The sequence below is a fragment of the Populus trichocarpa genome, chromosome 2 (assembly GCF_000002775.5).
Source record: "Populus trichocarpa isolate Nisqually-1 chromosome 2, P.trichocarpa_v4.1, whole genome shotgun sequence".
Classification (NCBI taxonomy): domain Eukaryota; kingdom Viridiplantae; phylum Streptophyta; class Magnoliopsida; order Malpighiales; family Salicaceae; genus Populus; species Populus trichocarpa.
In genome coordinates, this window is record NC_037286.2 from 11,658,252 (window position 1) to 11,681,681 (window position 23,430).

A 23,430-nucleotide genomic window follows, 5' to 3' on the forward strand; every position below is an offset into this window, starting at 1 on the left:
TTTATTTTTTTACTGTCAAAAATCACCTAAAAGATAGAAAAAGCAACATGCCACCTGGATTCTAAACTAGATCATTAATTAATTTGCGCTCTAATTCATATATGTCGTATCAAAAAAAAATAAAAAAAATAATTATTCATAAATTGCTAATATGTTTTATAGTAAAAACTTTAATCATGAATTTAAAATCTGATATATATTCCATGATTTTTTTAAAAAAATACTGAGATAGTAATATATTAGACAAATTTTCTTAAAAAAATATTAAAACAGTGACATATCGGATTAATCTAATAGTTTAACTTATCATATCCGTAACTCAGATCATGAAATTATGATAACCTCGTAAAAAATAGATCAAAATAAATTGTGAATCTTAATTCCAAATCAATTTAATGTTGAAGGATAAAATTAAAAAAAATCAATTAAAAAAAGAACAAAATAAATAAATAGAGTCGACCTAAGTTAATCTATTAAACTTGTGTCTTGGGTCTTGAGATTAGGATAACTCGATAGAAAGAAAATAAAAAATAAATATTTCACAACTAATCCAATATTGAAAGATAAAATTAAAAAAAAATCAATTAAAAAATATAAAAAAACCGAGCCAATTCGGGTTAACTTGTCAAACCGGTGATTTAGATAATAAGATCTAGATAACTTCATAAAAAATTAAAAAAAAATTACAAAACTCAACTCTACTTGATGCAACATTGAAGTTTGAAATCAAGAAAATAATTAAATCCATGAGATGAAAATAATTTCATATAAGAAAATTATAAAGTCTAATTATTAAACAATGTACTATTAAAATATAAAATTATAAATAAATAAATAGATACAAATATTGGAATGTTAAGAGGGTCACATCGAAAGAAAGAAAGAAAAAAAAACATTGATTCAATGGATTTATTCACACCTTTTAAGTTTTTTTAATTAAATAAATATATTAAAAACCAGTTTATTTACTAATAAAGAAAACACTCTATAACTTTAATTTATGTTACAATTAAACCTCCATAAAATGTTATTAAACCTTCATAGAATCCTTTGATTCCTTGAGGTGATAGTTCTTAAATTAAGAGATAAAGAGATCAGAAGTGCATCCCTCTTCTCTTCCTCTAATATCTCTAATCTCATTCTTTACATTATCATGAGTATTTGGAAACTCTGTTCCACCAACAAGGCCTCATGACGTGGCACGCGGACTCTTCCACTTTCAGAAAGTGGAACTCTAACGTGGACCCTTCATGGGCCAAGAAAATAAGGAGTCGCTACAAGGGTGGTGGGCCACTAAATATAGTCAGAAATCATTATAAATAAAGGGGTAATACTTTTTATTTAAAAATATATTAAAATAATATTTTTATATTAGGGTATTATAATAATTTAAAATTAAAATAATAATTAATTTAAAATTAAAAAAATCAAAAAACTTAAAAAAAAACAATCGAACTGTTATGTCAAACCCTATCTATACCATCAGAGTTGTAAGTTTACAAATATCTATATCCAAGAAATTATTAGAAAAAAGGTTAATTTAATATCAGAAGAGAATATTCCTGGATTCCTGTAGTTTGATGCCGTATGCCTTCATCCAATCTTTGTATCGGTGAGCCATTTCTAAAAGTTTGTGCGTAGCAGGTAATGTTTAGTTATTTTTAAAGTATTTTTTGTTTATAAATATAATATATTTTTGATTTTTTAAAAATAAAAGTAATTATTTTTAAATAACTGATTGGATAGAAAATTAAATAAATTTAAAAATTATAGTCAGAAAAACAAGGAAATTGATCCAAAAGCACAGTTCAATCTTGCCCCAGCCAAGAATCATGCTTTATTGTTTCCTACCGCTACAATACAATTATCATAAAGGAAAAACCACCTTCCAAATGGACCCTGCTTTTTCGATGTAGGAATAAACCGTGGGTGCACATGTCGTGAGATCTGGGCTCCACCGTCCTATTCAGATAGTGTTTGTAATTAAAAATATGGTAATTGTTTTTTTTAAGAGTATTTTTTATTTAAAATAATATTTTTTTATTTTTAAAAAATTATTTTTAATATCAACAGATAAAAACAATTTAAAATTACACATAAAAAAAATTAATTTAATATAAAAAAATTCAAAAAATTTTATAAACACAAAACAAACACACTTTTCACGCCGTCGACCTCGACCCTACATTCAAAATTCCAACCGGCGAAATATAGAATCAGTCAACGAGAAACAACTAACATGTTACTTGGTCCATTTACGATGGGGTGTAACAAAACAGATGCCATCATCAGATTGATCAGAACGAAGGGGCCCGGTATATATATATATATATAAAAAAAGGACCCACGTGTCAGTTGAGAAAGGAATGGACCCCACATTACAGATATGCTAAGACACGTGTCGTCATTCCAGTCTAATCATTTGCTCCCCCCTCTCGATCAGACCACCAAACCAACATTAGCAGGGACCACCAGTGGCTGCCTTGAAAACAGTGCAAATAAAGAAACGGTCCCATTTGGAGCCCACGAACCTGTTGGGGCCCGATCATGCAGGCCCCACTTAACAAAAACAAATGGGCTTCTCTTTCCGCCTTGCGCGGTCCAGGGTGCTCGTCCCTTTTTACTTTTTTTTAAATAAAAATAAAAATGAACTGAATGAAGCAAAGAATTTTCCTTCTTTCTCACAATGGCTGATCATAAAGAACAATTAATTAGGTTAACCTCTGAGGGCAGAGTCACCTCCTCTTTTCTAGCTGTGAGTGTTGACCCACCATAAATGTGGACCCCGTTCTCCGCCTACTTCGACCCCACTCTACACGCGAGCACGTGCTCTCTCCTGCATCCACAAATCAAAACGACTTTTTTGTTTTTTTAATCTTAAGAGATACGTGTTACCCCAAGCTCGAATAAACTTGTTAATGGCGGACGCACCAAAATCAATGAGAACCCAACAGAAGTGACCAATGAAAACCATCAATTTTTGTCATTGCTTTCAAGATCGAGACATGAACTGTAACTCTTGTTTGTCATAAATCTCTAAAGAGAAGTCTCTAAGCATTTGAGGAGTTCTATTAGTAGTTGTACTTGTAGTACTGACAGTACAGGCAGAACTTGAACTTGGTGCCATCATTGAAATACCTTTCGCGGTCATAGAACCTGAAACTGGCACAGCCACTGCCATATTTGATTGCATGGAAGACACAAAAGATGAAATTGGCCTTGCCGAAATATTTATCAGAGGGGTAGCCGCAGCCGGGAACGTAAATATCTGGGGCTGGTTAGACGGTCCTGCAATGGACGGTACCATAAAGAACGCCCCTGGAACGACAGCATTGGATGGTATGGCCCACATGGGCACTAAACCCTGTGGCACTGCCGCGACTGTTTGTTGTGGCTGAGGTGGTAACTGCGGTTGTGACTGCGGCTGTTGCGTTGTCACGGGAGCGAGAGAAGCCGAGACAGAAACGGTGTCGTTGACATCAACGTACTCGCTATTAGCGGGTCGTTTGCGATTCTTTGTAGCGTTCGGTTGGCCAAGTCCGGAGCTGGAGTTAGTTGTTATTGGGATTTTGAGGGTTCCGTTAACAGACATGGCAATGGCAGGGACTGTGCCGGTTCCTGTTGCTGCAATTATGGCAGGTTCAGCATGTTCAAGCAACCACCTGATTGTTTCACCGTCTGATTTATAGCCTAATTCTCGGGTTAGTTGAAAGATCCGGGCAGCACATGCTGCGGGCATTCGGATCCTCCGGCCTCGACCCTCCACCTTGGTGTGTCGGTCTTTTGTTGATGGCCGTTTTAGTGGGGTTACTGTGGTTAATGGCATGGAAACTGCTGCTAACGGCATGACACCTAATGGTGGTGTAGGTGATCTCTCCTCTGTGCTTGGCTCTTCCTTGAGTGCTACCGACATGTCGTTGCAGTCTTTCCTGTTAGTGGGGCGTGCTCGAATGTTTGATAATTCTCTGCTGTTGATTCTAAGATCAACGGTTCTCATGTCTTCATCTTCCCCAAGCTCTTGCTTTTGCATCGATGCCATGCTGAGAGACGTATCACCGTGGATAAAAAGGAAAAACGAGCAAAGGAGGAGAGGGTGGGGGCATGGAAATGGAGGGGTTTGGGTTTGTAAAAGCACATTCGAACAGCTGGGATGAGAAACGGGTTATATATAGAGGCATGGAAAGGAGATTTTATTGCCTAGTGAAGGGCGTGAAATTTGATAGTGGAAATCTACGGTTACCTGCCAATCATAAAAAGACATTGGACTAACCGGATGATGACACGTGGTGGGTCCCATACCGTGATGCTTTGTGTTCGGTAGGGTCAAATTGTGGTGCCTCCGATGAGGTCAAATTACACGTCCTTGAAACCCCGTATGTGCTTTGCAGTACTTCGGGTGTTGAATTTCATTTTGTGGTGTCGTCTTTCCTCTGTTTTTGTGCTGCCGGTCTATGATCACTTGAACAACTCGTAATTTTTTTCATTACGAACAAAAATGGAGGTGTGTGCTTTTTTATGCTATCATAGGTGTTTTGAAGCATTGGGTGAATAAGGCAAAGAACAATATGCTATGGAAATCAAGCACGATTTACATTTCTTACCATTAAAAAAAATGGAGGTGTGTGCTTTTTTATGCTATCATAATTAGTTTTTTATAATTTAGCACGGGACTAGCTAATTGGCTTGGCTTTCACTGCATCCAAAGTTCTTTTTTAGAATAAAAATGAATGTTTTTTATAACTTTTGGATACGGATATTAAATCAAGTTTAAGTGATCAATCTAGAAATTTTTCAATTTAACTTTTTATTTATCTCAAATTTTATATTAAATAATATAGGAGTTGCATCAATGTAACTCAGTTGACTTGACTTAAAAAGATAACATCTCTTATAAAAATTGTTGAGATGATGATATATTGGATCACTTTGGGTTTCGCAGTTTAACCAGTCAAATCCATGACCTAGGTCACGGACTCTACCAGGTTTAGTAACTTTTTTAATTATTTTTTTATTTAATTATGTGATAACAAAAATGATCGCTTGTAAATTGAACACTAACCCAAAACTAGGATGTTTGTTTGAGATTACGATAACCCCATAGAAAATAAACTAAAACAAATAACAAAGTCTAATTCTCATTGAACTCGAGTTAACATGTCAAAACTAGTGACCCGAGTCACATACTCATTTAACAAAATAGAAGCTCGTAAAATAAGCACCAACTCAATATCAAGATGTTTGTTCGAGATTGTGATAACATCATAGAAAAAAAAAATAAATTATAAAGTTTAATTCCTAACTAACCTAGGTTAACCAACCACACAAGCGATGTAGGTCATGGACTCCATTAGGTTTAATATTTTTTTTTTAGAACTATTTTTTATTTAATTATACAATACAAAAAATAGATACTTGCAAAATTAATCATGAACCAAATGTCATAATGTTTATTTGTGTGCATGATAAACTTGCAAAAATAAAATCAAAATAAATTATAAAATCCAATCCAAAATCAAAGATGTAGTTAGAAAAAAAATTAATAAAAATTTATTATAGAAGTATAAAATTAACAAAATTAACAAAAAAAAAAAAAAAAGCAAACATGCTGGCCTTAAAAAACCGGGTAGCCCAGCACATCTAGCTAGACCTTAAAAAAAAATCCTAGGTTCCTGGCCTTTCTTAATTTTTCCCCCCTTTTAAAAGAACGACAACTGCCCCCCTTTAAAAAAAAAAGAAAAAGAATTACAGCTGCTGACGTGTCAATTGTTGTTCCAAATTCCACCCATCATAGGTCTCAAAGTCGAGCTGCCGACTTAAAGGCCTAAAACAAACTCATTTTCACCAATTTTTTCAATCAAAAACACCCAAAAAAAAAACCTATAGAGATCTCATCAAACAAAACGGAAAATCATGGTCCTCTAAAATGGATTTAAAGTTGATGATGTTCACTATTCCTCCTCGTATAGCCACAAAATGGAAACGGTGGACCTAACTGTAAGAGTAGCAGTAGAACACACCAGAAAGAACTGAATTTGAGCTGGTGTTATTAATGATCCTCCAGCAAATATATCAATTAGCAGCACACCGAGAGGGTCAAACCTACCTGTGGGCCTAAAGGGCACATCTACTGGTGATAAAGATCTCGGGTCGGGTGGTTAACGTCGATGGTTTAGGGCTTCAAGCAGGAACACAGTGACATAGGCACCAGTTATGGAGTTAGTAAGGTCCCTAAAACATTAAGGAAGACGTCCACCTCATTCACTTGCCCATTATTCCTCTTTTAATTTCTCTTGCTTTGCGTCAATGGAGGATTGGTTTGTTCACGCATAGTGTCTCTCCTGCCTAAATAATGGGCTGTGAATCCGGCGGCTCCTTCATTGATATTTTTATATGCGATTGCGTCATTCATTCAGGATAGTTTTTGTGTTTTAAAAATATTTTTATAAAAAATTAATTTTTAATTTTTTAATTTAGATCATTTTAATATGTTAATATTAAAAATATTTTAATACAATTTTAAATAAAAAATATTTTAAAAAACAATCACTCCCAAACAAACTTGTAATTCTATTCCTCCAGGTGGACAATTTCATCAAAATAAAGTCTAGGATTGTAAAATCTTATACTCCAATGTAGCAGTGATGCTAAAAAGGCTCTGTAGTCCTGACGTTCTGACGTTGCATCAAATTGTGAAAGCTTGACGCACGGAAAATCCATCACCGTTAGTCCGAACCTGAATTTCATCTTTATACGCCGAATGATTTTTTGGATGCATAAATTATGCTTTTAAAACTTTGTAAGAACTAAAGGTATGTACGTGTTTTCTTGTTAAAAGATATATTAAAATAATATATATTTTATTTTTAAAATTTTATTTTTGATATCAATAATATAAAAATTTTAAAAAATTAAAATTTCAATACAGCCCGACAGGCACAAATCACACGGCAGCGGTGTTTTTCGGCTGTGCCAATTTTCTACCAGATAAAAGCCCTGGGTTTGGATTCTTCAACAAGTGGGCCCGGTTAAATTTTAACGAAGGAGGACTCTCCGTGGGGGAGGGGACCCTCATGACCTCGTGGCCTCATCTATTTGAGGTGAGGGACCCCGCCACCTTGAGTAGGCCACAATGGGGGATGGTCACAGACCCACTTGCCCTATCTGGTCCCTCATTTCACTGTTCAGTTTAGGGATCCCTATTCCCTGCCACGCCAACAAAGGGTGGGTCCCTTTGTGTGGGGTACATCATACATGGACCCCATTATACAGTACAACATTTGCATAGTACCATGCCACTGCCAACCAATGCCATTGTAACACGCCATTGTTTTGTAGTAAAATATCGCACGGTTCTTTCCCGATGGGCAAATGCGGTTTGGCCCACTTTAAAAACTCTGACCATCCTTCTGTCTTGTATTGTTAGCTCACCTCGAGCCGAAATGGGATGCCTGATATCTCATGAGATATATTCACATTAGATATTTTTTTTTAAAGTATTCTATATTATAAAGTTGAGATAATTTAATAGAAATAAATTAATGAAGAATAAAAATAAATTTTAAAAAAATTAAAAAATAAATATAAATTAAAATATGTAATATCACAAAATAAATTATTTGTCGGTTATGTTTAATAAAATTTTTTTTATTAAAATCAATTTATAATAGAAATCGAAACATAAATAAAATTTGTTGAATAAAAAAAAAAAAAAAACATATTATAGAAGGTTGCACATATTAAAAATATTATAAAAATAAATATTTTTAAAATTATTTAATATATATAAAATACAAAAATAATTATAGATGACTCATATTAGTCTCCTCAAAAATTAAACACACACCCAATATAATTAAAAATTTATAACCATTTAAAAAACGTTAAATAAACAAAAAACATCACAGAGAAAAAGGCATTAATAAAAACATAAACTTAAAAATTATGTAAGAAAAGGCATCTAAAGAAAGGTATTAATTAAAAAAATCAAAAGAAAAATAAAATCATGCATTGCTGGGCCTGTAAGCCAAGCTAGACACCTGACCCATCAAAAAAATGGCTCGCGCGTGGCCGTTTTCTTTTAAGTTAAAGGTCGTCCGCCCCAACTTGAAAAAAAAGAGACTGGAAAATTTGAACTTCCATTACGGGACACTAGATAAGACAGATTTCACGCGATGACCCTTTTTAAGGATTGCAGCAGCAGGAGTTTTCTTCCAGTTATGGAAAAACCAACATTACTTGGAAAAGGATTCTGTTCAATTTGGTTAAATAAACAACGAAAAGCGAGATTTTTCTCGATTTATAAAGCATCTGGAAGCATAAATACTCGAAACCGTAGTACTGCAGTGCATGGCCGTGCTAAAGCACATCACAGACCTCCCAAAATCATAGCTACATAATAAGATCAGCAAAGCTTTCACTTATTTAGAATAGAACGAAACACATATCTACAAAAACTGTTGCTGATTTTTATGGAAAGCTTTTTGTTGAATTTCTTGTGATACAGATGAAAGCAATGCCAATTCGAGTCTGGCAACTGACGCTTATAACTGCATCCGGAGTGAAAACTATAGACAAGACATAATAGGACATTACGATCCAGACATGTATGTGTACCGAGTCTGAGCACCAACAACAAGCTCAACAATTTTCGCTGCATGTTCAAGAGACATTGTATGAAAAATATGAATATTCCAGAGACAAACGCGATCATCAAGGTAGAAATATGATGCAGCCAGAAAGAAATAAACACCACGCACCTGTTAGAAGCCCAATAATAGGAACAGGTTCCACTAGCTTTTCAGTGCTTTGAAGTCTTTGCCTGAATGGATCAACAAATACAGTGTTGAAACTTAGATTACTTTATCTTGTGGAGATTGCAACTATGAGACACCATAGCTCAGCAAGAAATTTAGGATAGTGCGCCTTACCTGGTGTACTTGGTAAAGAAAGGATCTCTCATTAGGTAAAGCGCCCATAACAATTTTCTTCTTTTCAACTGATTCAAACATGATATCAACATCTCTTTAGCATCAAATCCATCAGTTAATGAGTATTGCATTCACAAAAAGGACAAAGAGGGGGTGGGGGGGATTGTCAGAACCATCCTGAAAGTAGATGAGCTGGAAGCATATGCAGTTTGAACAGTAAGAATCTGTAAAACTCCAACCTCATCCTGTTCGGAAGCAGTAAGGTGATAGTGTTGCTCTTTTCCACCATCCCTTGATTTAGTAACCTGTGTTAAAAATCCTACGCCACCAGCGTCTACAGCCAGAGAAACAAACCAAGGAATCCATGACCGAATTCCATACTTTCTGATGAACAGCACATAAATAAGGGGTCTTATAATAAAAAGGACCTCTCCCATGAGAAATAATGCCCCCTGAACACCTTTCTCAGATAAAATCATGGAAAGTGTTGGCCTCTCAATCGCTGAAGCTGTCAAGGCATAATCACAAATATTAGTCGAGTAGAATTATAGTTGTATATTAGTGATCTGACCCTGAAATGAAATTATTAAGAATATTTATACATGGAGGCTCCATAATAGCTTGCTGATGTCCAGCCCTGCGCAGCCATACAGGGTCAGAACTCATCCTGGCATTTTCTCCAAACCTGCTCAGTGCAGACAATGCCCTTCCTTCTAGATTCCACGGGTTAAGTCCATTAGGACCATGGCGAGATCCAGGTTTTGGGAAACCTCCAACATTATGCTGCGAGCTTGAGAAATCTGAATGCTTTTCAATATTTGGTGTCTCTCCTCCATGAAGAAGCATCTTATATCCACTATTCCGGAACAAAATGAGCCTAACTAGCACCCTGAGTTATAGGAATGCAGAGTAATCAGGCAAATATCAACAAAACAATACAATTCTAAAAAGCCCAACTGAATGAAATAGTGGCAAACAAGACAAATGCTGTTTACTTGGTAGCTTCTGTAACAGCAATGAAATTCCATTTCTTATTGTCACCAAAATAATGTTGAGCTGCAACTTCAACCAATGTTTCCAAATCCTTTATAGCAGATATGCACAACGAATACGGGAAAGAATTAGGCTCCATAGGACCAACATGCATCTGGGTTGGAGTAGTATCGATGATATGCTCGTTGATAGCAGTGATAATGCCCAAGATTGCAGTTACTGCAGATAATTAATAACTTTCTCAATATAGCAGCATTTTTAACTTTTCAATGTGTATGAATACAAAAGAAAAGGAAAAGGAATCTGAGCAGCTAGATAAAAACGCCCATCGTGTTTGGTTCGTGAGATAAAAACCAAGGCTAAAAAAACACAAATTTTGACACTTCAATATATTATTATGGAGCCTGAGAAAACAATAAAACTCCAAACTGAACCTAAAACAACTGTGTGAGTGTGAGTTACTAGTTCTCATTTGTTCAGGATGTAAGCATCGGAAAACATAAATTTTGATGTCTAAAATTCGTTTCTTCCCACTCGCACCATTTTCCATGATTACTTAATAAGGAAAAAGAAATCCCAAGCTAACAAGAAGTAGCCAAAAGTTACCAAAGTTTCACAAAACCTGCTTCTGGTCCTATCTCTGAAGCGGAAAACCGTTCGGGAAGAAGCCACGTCAATCCCTGTGCAAATTTTGAAAACTGGATCAGACAACATTTTTGAAATACAGTCACATCCGAACCCAATTCATCAGAAATTTCAACATTCGGATGCCACTGCCCAGTGCCACCAGAATAAACTATCCATACGATGAAAACAATCAACATGGCTAAACATATTCATCTAACAGTCAAAGACTCTTAACTGGAACAGTTAAGACAAAAACCATAATCATTACATACGTAAAACAAAAACCATTTCTGTTATCTTAACATACTTCCTGTCCATGATCAATATTTTTCTCATATTTTCATTTATTCGCATCCACAAAGGATGATGTAAGCAAGTCTAGACAGCAAAATATGCAAGCATTTTCTTAAAGAGAGCTCCTTTAATCAATTTTCTCCAAGAAAATAACGGTACACTACCCAGAAGTCATAAGAAAATGCAATAAACTTAAATTCATATCCAAGCACAGCTCAACGTCACCTTTTCCCCAGGATATACTCCATTTGTAAGCTACAATGGATGATAAAAGGAACCAAAAAGAGAACCCGGAAAGCCAAAACGATCAAATATAAAGATTAGACTTACATTGGCAAGAGACTCCAATGAGTGAACATAATCTTTATTCCTTCTAACCCATTTCTTATAAGTCTCCATGGGTTCAGAATCTCAAAGAAAAACAAGAAAATAACGAACAAGGTGTGGAAACGTAACCGAATGTAAACGTTGACCTTGCCTCACTTGAATCTAACTCTCTCTCTCTCTGGTGTTTTAGGACCAGACCCAGATGACGAAATACCGAGAAAAGGAAACCCTTTTAAGTAATTCGATCTCAAGAGTCAAGGTGTGGAAACGACCAAGAATGCTTGGAAAAGAGAGAGAGTGTCAGAGACTAGTTGTTGTCAAGGAAGAGGCAAAAATCAGAGGTAGTGATGGACTTCTTGATATGTGGTCATTTGTTTGTTGTAAATAAGGAATTTAATCCTAACCATTGATCCGGATAAGAATTTGATGCGGCTGACCATCCGATGCAAGCATTATATTTTTTTAAAAAGTATTTTTTAATTAAAATATTTTAAAATATGTTTTTAGATTTTTTAGATTTTTAATATTAATATATTATAATTATAAAAAAAACATAAATTTAATTTTCTAACTTAAAATAATTTAAAAAACAAAAACTACCATAATAAAAACCAATATAAAAGTTAAATACCGGTACATGTATAATTAACTATTTTGATATAGTTAATTGTTTATGTTATGGAAATGTTATATTAAGTTCTGTTTATATTTTAGTTTTTAGGTTGGAAATTGTTTTTTATAAAAAATTAATTTTTTTATTTTAAATTAATTTTTTAAATACTTTTAGATCATTTCAATATGTAGATTTTAAATTATTTTTGATATCAGTACATCAAAATGATCTAAAAACATAAAAACATTAATTTAAAATAAAAAACTAAAAATAATTATTTTTATAAAAATATTTTTAAAATACAAAACAAATATGATATAGATTTGATTATTTCAAATCACTATACTCAATGTTTATTAATAGATTTGAATTTCGAGGTTTCAGGAAAGCTTTAATTTTTTTTTTTGATAATTATACAGTTTTATATTATATTAAGTTAATATAAAAAAAATTAAAGGTTATAAGAAGTTATAAATTAAGTATAAAATATCCTTCAATGCACATTATTATATATAATATTGAAGTTTAAAATAAAAAATAAAATCAGTGTAAGCTTAAGATTCTTCCTTGTTCAAGATCTTAAAACAAAAAAAAAAATTAACTTGTTGCTATTAATGATCAATCATCTTTTCTTAAAATGGTTTATGCAACCTTCCCAATTCAAGGATGGTGCTGTTAAAACTCTATTTACCAACACCTTTACAATTCCAACATATATAAAATATTGGACCTCAGACAATGTTTGCATATCATTTGCATTCTACGATGAACCCTCATTAGCCATGGCTTAATTCGAATGTACCACCGCCATCCTCCTCCATCATTTACATGCTCTTTAACTACTTTATCAGCATTACATTTTAGCAAATGTGGGTGTCGCAGAGCATAGCTCTTGCTACTGTCTTCAATACAAGTTGTGGGACCTTTTTCTATTCTTCCATCTCCTTTTGGTTCTCTTCCATCCAGGCTTGTAGCTGGCTTGGTCATTTTGTTGAAGGACATGCTCGTTGTGGTTTCTAGGTTCCTGCTCTTTTATTAATCGTTTGGTTGCATGCAATTTATATTTGATTCAGTGAAGATTCATAACGTGAATGTTAGCCCTAAGAATGGAGCAGACAAGGTGATTTGTTTGTTTATTTATTTTAGTGAGGAATGAAAATGCAGATAATAAGAAAACAAGGGTAGTTGTGCTCATTTTACGTATCTTTTTATGCCTTCTACAGTTTACTATGAAAGATTTGCTTGTTTGGTTCGTACGAATTTGATCAAGGAGAGGCCTGAAATGTTCATGAAAGGCGATTCTGTGTAAGCTTTAAGCTTCCCTATAATTGGCATTGCTCTTACTTAGCTAGTTTATTTTAAAGTTGAGAGCTTTTGCTAATCCACTGCTAAATGAGGCAAAATTGTCCATAAAAAAATATAGGTGATGATGAACTCGGCTCTATTTGCTGAAGACTTATTTATATTGATTGGTCTCATTAGTACTTATGTTGAGATTGTGGTTCGTTATGCAGAAGACCTGGTGTTTTAGTTCTTGTGAATGATTGTGACTGCTGAGAACATAGCGGTCAGCTTGATACGAATTTGGAAGAGAAGGATTTGGTGGTTTTTATTTCTACCTTGCATGGTGGTTAGCATGTGCTTGTCATATCTGTTAACTTCATTATTAAAGAAGTAATGTGAAGGAAATTTCAGCCTTGGAAAGGGGAATGGGGATTTGGACTTTGTCATCATCTTCTTATTTCCTATGCCCCAGTGGCAAAACGTATGTTCTGCTGATGTTACTGTACTATTTTCATGATAAGTTACTGATAAGGTGATTTTTCAATGCGAGGATGGGAGATTATGCTGTCTTTGATGTGGATATTTACGAGCTTCACTACACTTGAAGCACCTCTGGAGAGTGGAGATAAATGAACCCCTTTTTCGGTGCCGGTTGCCGGAATATATCGCAGAGAAATAACTTGTATACAGGTTCTTTAAGGTAACTTAACTAGACGGGTTCTCGTTGCTAGTCTAATTGCAACCGACCCCTTGCTACGTCCCAATCTCTCGGTTGTCAGAACCGTTTCCTATCATTAGGCTACAACTCTCACACCCCAGTTACGAGTCTACTGGCAAGGACTTTCGTCCCAGGATTCAACGCAAAGATGAGAAAGAAATGGCTTTGGTTGTTTGCCAACCATAACCAATTATCTGTGAAGCTTGAACTAATGTTGCTGCTGATGGCATGAGGAATTTTTTTTTATTTGACCTCAACTTCTTGTTTTCTATGTTCTGGTGATGCTGCTGTACCGTCTTACGAAAAGAATGAAGAAACTATCATGAAAACTGCGAGGCTCTAGTAACTTGGAAGAGGAACACTTGAAGGTACACAGAAAAAGGCCAAAACTGCATTTTGATTGGCTAAGGCATATGATATTTCTCATTCACCATGGCAACCTTTTCTGCTCTGAATTGTAAAAGAAGAAAAAGAAATGTTGAGAGTGGGATTTGAACCCACGCCCTTTCGGACCAGAACCTTAATCTGGCGCCTTAGACCAACTCGGCCATCTCAACATTTGTTGACTGGGAAGCCTCTGAATAATATATAATATTTATCTTGTAGCTGCATATCAGAACACGTTTTTGCTTAGCGGCGGTAGTGAACCTTAATGATCTCTCTTTTTTTTCTTTTTTTAAATTTAAACCTTCTAAAATAAACGATTACTTACAATATTATTACCCAAATATTACTTCATTTAAATCTAAAATTTAGTTATTTTAGATTAATATTACATTTCACATACATTTTATGGTGGGAAATTAGAAAAAAAAAAATATAACAAATCCACAAGCGCACTCAAATATGCTTAAGATTCTTCGTACAAAAAGTTGCTTAAAAATTTCTCATAATTTAAAACTTTCATTAGTTTGAAAAGATGATCAAACTACTCCTCGTCTTCTTCTTCTTCCAAGACAAGAAATGCATTAACATAAAAAAGTTGCATTGGCCTTGTGCCAAGACGTCTTCGAACAAAATAGTAAAAAGCTTTCGAACTCTTTACAAAGTGATCTACTCTTATTGTTTTGTTTCATATATGTTTGAACACAGAGTTCAAATTCTCCGAAAGTTCTTTCGTGTATTAATCATCATCAAGCTCTCAGAAAAGAAAAAAGTTAACTAGCAACGAGAATCTTCACAAGAAACTCTGAGAAAACAACTAGATTACAAGTGACGAGCGGAGGAAAACAACACCCGCTGGCGCTGTCTCCTGTAAAGATAAAAACGAAACACCATCTCGTGGAATATCGAAAAGAGGAGTTAGTCCCTGAGCACACTTGAAACCCAGAACATTTCTGTGGAGAAGATAGCAAATTTCTCATATCTAAGGCTCATGAGACTGTTGTTACTTTCAATATCGCTGCCAAAAGCTTTAATTATTTCATTTACATTCCCAGAAAATCGATGGTCGCCCAACGTCAACCACCCTATCGTTTCTGCATCACCACAATTTCCTGACGGAGAACGCAAACAAAAGCCTCCAACGCTCCAGGCCAACCCCACCACGTCATATTACTTATCCAAATCTTTTTAGCAGAGGATTTTGTTCAACATGTGCACAAAACTGGCAGCAAGAAGCAGCTGATAAAATTTCTGTGGAACCCAAATCCATTTGTCATAACGCGTTGGTGTAGAACCTGCTACATGATTTTATCAGGACCCTCCCATCTCCGAACAGACTGCCAGATACTCTCCATCTCACTCCAGTTATCACCACCTTTTAACTCCCCCTTTTCCATGACCAGCCAAAAAGAGAACACGCCAAGTTTACGGATTTTTTTTTTTTTTTGGGACCCTGACTCTATTATAGACCAAGTTTGAATCACAAGTTTTTTTGATTCATATAAATTATATAATATCCAAAGGGAACCCTGAGAATTCTAAATACAGACTAGCTTTCGTTTTCCCCTTTCTTCATTATCATCCATCAAATCTAAGTAAAGGAAAAGTCACTATATTGTTGGTTCATGCAAGCATAAATAAAGCAATACTCGCTGCTGCATTACAATTCTGTTTTGCCATTTGAATAAACATCCTTTTCCAACAAAACAAAACATTGGCATCAGATCCAAATGCACAAAAAGACACGGAAACAACAAGGCTGACTGCAAAAAATATTTTTCTATCATCAACATTATTCAAAATCAAAGCATCGAAATCATCTAAATGACAAAAAAAAGAAAAGCCTTCCAATAGTTGAAATGGCTAAAGCATGAATATTATTAATGAAAAAGCACACTTATTGCACGGTAAAGAAGCATAAAAAAATGTTCATGAATAAATTAACCTACCCAAAACATCATACAGAGCTTCCATAAAGCATGACTTTTATTCCAATCAGCCCAATATGACATGACTGGACGCAATCTAATTGTGCACTCTTACAAAATGGTTGAACACGCAACATTTAGACCTTTTGCTTTCCTTTTTGAAGTCTGTCTAGTTCTGCTTCAGCATGTTCCAACTGCAGCTTTAGGGTAGATATCCTTCGTTCTAAATCTTCCACAGCACTTCTGCTGGTGGAAGGTTGATATGGTGATGTAAAGTGACTTGATAAAGCTCTGAGAGCTTCAACTCCAGTAACCTATTCAATAGGAAAGCTAGTCAAATGGATGATTAACTAATAAAAATAAAATAACAAAGCATCAGAGCGGCAAGAAGCCAAGTGAATGACAGAAAATTCACCCCTTCATCTCCAGAATACACTGAGGTAGAAAATATTACAAAAACAAATTGCATTCAATGGAAAATATACTCCTTTGGAAAACAGTGGCATATGCTCATCCTAAAATATTTAGAAGGTGATAAAAAAAAATATAGGAACACAATAGCTAACTTGTTTTAAAAATGGTTTACATTGCTTTAAAAACACGAAAGAAGCAAGAAGTTCCTTGGCAAGTCCTACAAGCTATGGCACAAGTAGCTTACCTCTTGTGGCAACAATGGAAGTTTTGTAATGTTGAAATCATCATACAACATATAGAACTGATCAAGGTACTTCTGTTGCATCCGCATTCTCGCTTTGAGTAATTTGGATTCAACATCTACAATAATAACAACAACAAATAATGGTTAACATATTTATCTAAGCAAGAATATATATAAAGTATAAAGAGAGGGGAGTAAGGGACATGTTAATAACACCTTCTTCATCATAAAGGACTTGATTAATGATAATATTATGCGTGTCAATCTCAAACTTGGTAAGCTCCTGAACCAGTCTCTCAGTTTCATAAAGGGATAGGAACTCGGGAATGCAAACACAAACAAAGGTTGTCAAGTCCTGGAAACAAGAAATACAAGTGCATTAAATAATTAATTATAGTCAGATGAAAAGAAAAGAAAAGAAAAGACAAACGTGATAAAGAAACTAGAATATTCAACTGGAAAATAAAAGTACCATCTATAGAATGAAAATTTTCAGTGAGAATCAGCCCATCACGAAAAATTGCAAGTCATAGCTTCCAAACTTACAAATCTACAGTATCTTAGGCCATCGATGTAAGAAATTATTCGAGTAGATGAACATGTCAAAGACAAAAGACACATCCTTACACCAAACCTTAATAGGAAAGGGCCAAAAAATAAAATTTAGTTACACCCTCAAAACTATATGCAAGACACCCATGATATGAAAAAATAAATAAACTTCAATCCAATTTAACAACAACACTCCACTGCATGTCATTAACTACAATAATTCCAGACACATGGAGAGATAATGCAGCAACAATGAGAACTTCCTAAACCCATACTTATTTAATTACCATTACCACAATTCAGGCACCTTCATTGCATATGCTACAAGAGGCTCAATCCTCTAAAAAAACTCTGGCATATATACAATCAAACAAAAAACCCCTGCAACTGAAACATAACATAACTAACACTTAAATGTATGCAAACACAATCACATGGATGAAAGATCTTACTGGGTCTTTGAATTGCTTATTGACTTGTTCGATCACATCTTTCATGCCTTCAAGCCTTCCCAAGATTGCATCCTCGCCAAACTCATCATCGATGCCAAAGAGACGAGTCATCTGTCACAAAAAATTCCAAGAATAGTCAAAAGACACGAGAATTAAGGATGCAGAGGCGTGAAATTTAATATCACTCAAATGTATGGGAACAGGAATCCACTACTCAGAGGCTAAACTTTATTCTCAGTCATCAATGGGTCAAAACGGCAAGAGTAATACATTCTGCACTTCTTCCAAATGACTAGAAATTATAGTGACTAAAGACAGAAGACAAACCCCTAGTATTATTATCTTTTCTTCTCTTTTTTCTCTCAGATAAAAAAAAACCTAGTATTTCTGGATTCAGCTCTTTAATCAGAAGCTTCAACCATACAAATACCAGGCAGAGGATAAGGGACAAGTAGAAAGAGTACTACCATCTGAGGTCAATCCTATAAATGGTCCACCAATCATGGATGGTTCAGTATGTTTTGGGTCTCACCATTCCTGCCTAATGTATGAATGACTGCTTGAACTAAGATAACCAGGGAAATGACAGGACAACGCTGAAAGAGAAATAAAATTGCAGTCATGCATGGGCAAGAGGCTCAAATATTGAACTGGCACATTGGAGATTGAATGATCATTCCACAACCTAGAATCAACTTGAACATTTGATAAATGCAGAAGGAACATAATTAATTAATTTTCATGCTATGGTGGAAGACAGAAAAGGAGCACGGGACTGATCAATGCCCTGTGGGTACAAAACTGTATAACAAGTCACAACTTAGGAACCCAAACAACAAAGGATCGATGTGAACTGCATTGATTAAAAATTTTCCAAAATAGAACACAACATATCATAGTGCCACCATATTTTTATCTCCTAGCCATTAAGCTAAGGTAAGTGGATGTTGGAAGGAAAGGAAATACAACTGCTCAATTAATAGAGCATGCTAAAATAGGAATAGAAAAAAGAAGTTAAACCAGGCATCTGAACAGTTCGAAATAACTTATTACATAAGCATCACCTGACAAGAAAAGAAAAGGATGAACTTTATTTAAATAGCTGTTTCAACTATCATATAGTAAAAGACAAGCCAATAATATGACCCCCATTTGAATTAAAAGGGTAATACTTGATCACAATGAAGGACATACCTGACCAATTAAGCCGCCAAATTTACTTTTCAAAGACATCACCTTCTGAAGCCCCTTCTCCAAAGTTGATGGAAATTGTAATAGCCGGAGTGTATGACCAGTTGGAGCAGTATCAAATACAATACAGGAATAATCCATCGTTTGCACCAGTCTGCAGGAAAATAAGTTGAGCAGAAAGCATTCGATTCTTGATAATTAAAAAATTAAGTTGATTCAACTTGGTCAAGCAAAGGCGAGAGTGAAACCACCATGTGTCTCTCAGCAGAGCTTTGGCAAGGAAGGGAATAAGATGTCAGTTTAGGTAAAATAGAAAAAGCACTTCACATACAACAACACAATTCATTCACTCATTCTAATTACATTTATAGAAATATTACAAGAACTGAATATGGTAAAAGACCATATCAAGGACATGCTCAAAACTGTTTGATCAAAGATTCAAATGATGGAAACAAATAAATAAAACCCACTAGCTCAAAACATGTAGCACAGCTCGAATAACATGCAAGAAGCCCAGTTTATCAGTAGGAGTAGTCTACTCAACTATAGCTACTTGACAAATAAATTCACTTAAAGTTAACCCCTGACCAGTGCTTGTCATCGAAACAAAAGAGCAATCCTGGAACTAATAATGTCATAAATCTCAACTTCTTGCAGCTTTGCAAACTTTGAAGAAACCCCAGAGCAATCCTCAATAAAGAAAAAGAAAATAAGCTTAGCATCCCCACCCATAAAGTCAATCAAACATTAAGCCATTAGATCATAATATTTATTGATCCACTAAATGCTTTTCAACATTGCAAGTGATCAAGATAATGGAAACATGGTTCTTACTTCAACATCTCCGCGAAACTCATGGCCTCATCAATGCCAGGAATTGCATTCGCAAGCTCAGAAAACAAACTATCCATTCCTTCGCTTCCTCCAATATCATCGTTTTCAACGTTAGGATCCACCTCCTGCAAATCACCATTACCCAAACAATGCCACAATTATATACTGAAAAACAACATTATCAATCAATATAACAACTCCCCAATACAATTAACAAAGAGAACTCAAGATCAACCTCTCCAAAGAAAAAAAGAACAAAACTTCATCAAACTTTACACAGCAAACTCAATTTCTGAATTCTTCAAAAACCAACAATCAAAAACTTAAAAAGAACTAAATTCACAATTGGGTATTCTCAAATTCAATAAAAAAAATACAAAATTCCCTTGAAATCCAACAAACCCACAAACCCAAAACCAAAAAAGATCCAAACTTTTACCATAGCATATAAATTGCCGAACCCATTAACCAAAGTAGGAGTCTTCGTAAATCGTTGTTGAAACGCGTCACTAAGGTTATGAGCTGGATCAGTAGATATGATTAAAACGGAAGATCTGACTTGAGCCAGAAGAATTGAGAGAATCGAACTGCAAGTCGTTTTGCCTACACCACCTTTGCCTCCAACAAAAACCCACTTGAGAGTGTCTTGGTCTAGTATGTTCCTTACCGTTCCATCTGGTATATCTGTTGTTGCCATGTTTTTACAATGTCTTCTTTCTTTTCGTGTGGCTGTCTTTGTTTTGTTCTTGTTTCAGCTTTGGGTTTTCTTTTCTTTTCTCTAAACAGAGAACAAATCGAAGCGGAGAAGTGGCAGGCTACTCGTTAGTCGTTACGGTGGCGTTTCTGGATCTTTCGTTATATTTTAAGCACATAAAGTGGCATCATGGGCCAAGCCATACTGTTTTTTGGGCTATAAATGAGTTTCCGATATGTCAGGATTCCGAACCTGCCCCGAACCGCAGATCCTTCTCCCGATTCCTAGATTTTTATAATTGAAAATGATAGTGTAGAAACTACTAGCTAAGGTACCCGTTTAATTACATAATAAATCATATTTAAAATAACTACTCATAAGAAATACAGTAATTAAGATAACAGAGAAAAATGTATTTTTTAGTTAAAATTATCTTTTCTAATTTAAATAATTTTTTTTCTTATAACATGCCTTTTTTTTATTAACAGCTTGTTTATTGAATAAAAAAAACCTAATAGCAATTAAAACAATTATTGTAATTTGAATTAAAGAGGAAAAACTTTTTCTCTTATAAGAAATACAGTAATTAAGATAACAGAGAAAAAAATAATTGTATAATTCTTTAAATATCACTTTAATCCATTTATTTAAACAAAATTTGATTTAAAAATTTAAGAAAAATAAAATTTTAAAAAATAAAAATGAAAAAAAATCAAAGGGCTATTTAACAAAAAGTTATAGGAGGTTAAGCCTCCATACTTGACTTTTTATTTTTTAATAGAATAAATAAAGCGTCATCCATCGAATAATACATTTTCTTCTTATTTAAATTCTGCCCACCAATCAGGGTTCAAGTTCTAGGACATTAAAAACTCAAATTTCAACGTGTTTCAGTCTAAGAACACCTCAAAAACATCTTAATTATCCCTATAAAGCCATTTACAACATTAAAACATCATTTAATGAGTTTAAGAATCGTAAATCAAAAACCAAATTCATAGGCTCTACCATTTCCAATATGTTTCAAGAGAGAATCATTTTCCTTGAACTTCCATTTTTAAAATGAGTTCACTAACACTAAAATCATCATTTTTTTATGGTCGAAATATGGTTGACTAAACATATTTTCCCTCCTTTACCTTTTGGATGATCTTCCCTATCTTATCTCAAGAGCTAAGGACTAAAACGTGACAAAAATTAAGTTTAGAATCAAAACATAAAAAGCTAAAATAATGTCGTGGGTCACATAGCGATATCGTCGGCGATGGCGGAGGCTTTTGTCGTGCCTCCAATAAGGTGTTGTGTTGAAAAGGTTTTTGGATTTAATCATAAAACTATTATTAATGTTCAGGAGTCACCACCTACTAGGAACCTCTGGTCTACAAGAGTCTAGGTAGGAGACTGGTTGTGCAAAGTAAGCTGCATTGTTGTTTGATTGTTTTTCTAGGTTGAGTTTTTATTTGTTGGTATTTTCTAAGGTTCAAGGCAGATCTCTCTTCATGAGAGAGTCTATACCTTATCGGATTAAATCCTAACCATTCTGAAGTCTGAATTTTAGCATCACATTTATTTACACCTTGTATCTTTAATACCTGAAGATGCACTTTATCATGTAATTTTACACACTACTGATATTAAAGTCTACATCTGGACCCTAAAAAAAAAACTAGAAAAAAGTTTTTGATATTTTGACCAAATCCTAATGGATGGTCATAAACTGGTTATGATATCCATTTTTTCTTGGATTTTCAAAACATGAGAAAGATGCAATTTTTTGTTTTTTTTATGAAAATATGCTTGGAAAGATTTTTAGGATTTGGCTGTATGCATGGAAATAATTTTTTGTTTCTTTTTTTTTAAAAGGGAAATTAATTTAAAGGTTTATAATTTTTTAAAAAAATATTTCAGAGAAAACCAGGTATTTTAATACCAGATTTGTATTTTATAATGTAAATATACAACCCAATATTATACCAAATTAGTAGAAACAAATTTGAGAAAATCACAATTTTTTGAAATGATTTTTTATTTTTTTGTTTTTTAAATATTGTAATATATATTATTATAAATAAATACATATTAAATATATATGGGCTGGGCCAACCCAGCTGACTATGCCAAGCCCATGAATGTTGGGTTGGGTCGATCTCGGCCCAACAAATCTTTTTTTCTTCTTTTTCGGGGTCAGGCCGAACCCAGCCTAGCCATCCAGGCTGGCTGTATGCATGGAAATAATTTTTTGTTTCTTTTTTTTTTAAAGGGAAATTAATTTAAAGGTTTATAATTTTTTAAAAAAATATTTCAGAGAAAACCAGGTATTTTAATACCAGATTTGTATTTTATAATGTAAATATACAACCCAATATTATACCAAATTAGTAGAAACAAATTTGAGAAAATCACAATTTTTTGAAATGATTTTTTATTTTTTTGTTTTTTAAATATTGTAATATATATTATTATAAATAAATACATATTAAATATATATGGGCTGGGCCAACCCAGCTGACTATGCCAAGCCCATGAATGTTGGGTTGGGTCGATCTCGGCCCAACAAATCTTTTTTTCTTCTTTTTCGGGGTCAGGCCGAACCCAGCCTAGCCATCCAGGCTAGGCTGGAAACGGGTCCAGCCCATCCCTATAACTGCTAGCGAACGCCAACAGTGCAGGATGTGAATTAATTCACGTCTTGTTTGCTCTGATTGAAGGAAAAGGAACAAAAGGAGTGTTGTAGGCGGGGATGGCTGACGAAGTTCACCTAGGCTGAGGGTGTTGCTGGCAGCCTGACTGGTGGTGCTTGGTGTGACCGGAGAAGACGTGATGGTTACAAGGCGAAGCCGGAGACAGGAAGAGAGAGGAAAACAATAGAAAAGAGAGGGTAATAGATAGGAGAGAGAGAGAGAGACCAGCGGTGGCTGGTTGGTAGTTGTGTTGGCTTCTTGTGGTGGAGC

General features: G+C 34.5%; 3 protein-coding genes, 1 non-coding gene and 1 pseudogene across 5 annotated transcripts; 1 reads left to right on the forward strand and 4 right to left on the reverse strand.

Moving 5' to 3' along the window:
• Positions 1–2,957: 2,957 nt before the first annotated feature.
• On the reverse strand, positions 2,958–4,300 carry LOC7494031 (transcription factor TCP9). The gene has a single exon (XM_024594303.2). The coding sequence runs from the start codon at positions 4,037–4,039 to the stop codon at positions 2,993–2,995; it is 1,047 nt and encodes a 348-aa protein (XP_024450071.2). The 5' UTR covers positions 4,040–4,300; the 3' UTR covers positions 2,958–2,992.
• A 3,956-nt stretch (positions 4,301–8,256) lies between these two features.
• On the reverse strand, positions 8,257–11,530 carry LOC7461737 (peroxisome biogenesis protein 16). 2 transcript variants are annotated; one of them, XM_024594759.2, is made up of 8 exons: positions 11,172–11,530; positions 10,543–10,600; positions 9,923–10,139; positions 9,530–9,816; positions 9,167–9,435; positions 8,928–8,995; positions 8,757–8,818; positions 8,257–8,650 (listed from the first exon to the last, which is right to left on the reverse strand). In XM_024594759.2, the coding sequence occupies exons 1-8, from the start codon at positions 11,238–11,240 to the stop codon at positions 8,589–8,591; spliced, it is 1,092 nt and encodes a 363-aa protein (XP_024450527.2). In that variant the 5' UTR covers positions 11,241–11,530; the 3' UTR covers positions 8,257–8,588. The 2 variants fall into 2 exon arrangements, with proteins under 2 accessions (XP_024450527.2, XP_024450529.2); XM_024594761.2 differs by having other exon boundaries at positions 10,527–10,600; positions 11,172–11,263.
• Positions 11,531–12,832: 1,302 nt separating this feature from the next.
• On the forward strand, positions 12,833–13,416 carry LOC18096344 (ubiquitin-related modifier 1 homolog 2-like; annotated as a pseudogene).
• An 843-nt stretch (positions 13,417–14,259) lies between these two features.
• Positions 14,260–14,340, reverse strand: TRNAL-AAG (transfer RNA leucine (anticodon AAG)). The gene has a single exon. It is a non-coding gene; the product is annotated as a tRNA-Leu (tRNA).
• Positions 14,341–16,004: 1,664 nt separating this feature from the next.
• On the reverse strand, positions 16,005–20,653 carry LOC7461738 (ATPase GET3A). The gene is made up of 7 exons (XM_002302520.4): positions 20,225–20,653; positions 19,786–19,910; positions 18,952–19,102; positions 17,758–17,868; positions 16,970–17,108; positions 16,754–16,869; positions 16,005–16,409 (listed from the first exon to the last, which is right to left on the reverse strand). Exons 1-7 carry the CDS (start codon positions 20,480–20,482, stop codon positions 16,233–16,235), a joined length of 1,077 nt encoding a protein of 358 aa, XP_002302556.4. The 5' UTR covers positions 20,483–20,653; the 3' UTR covers positions 16,005–16,232.
• Positions 20,654–23,430: the final 2,777 nt, after the last annotated feature.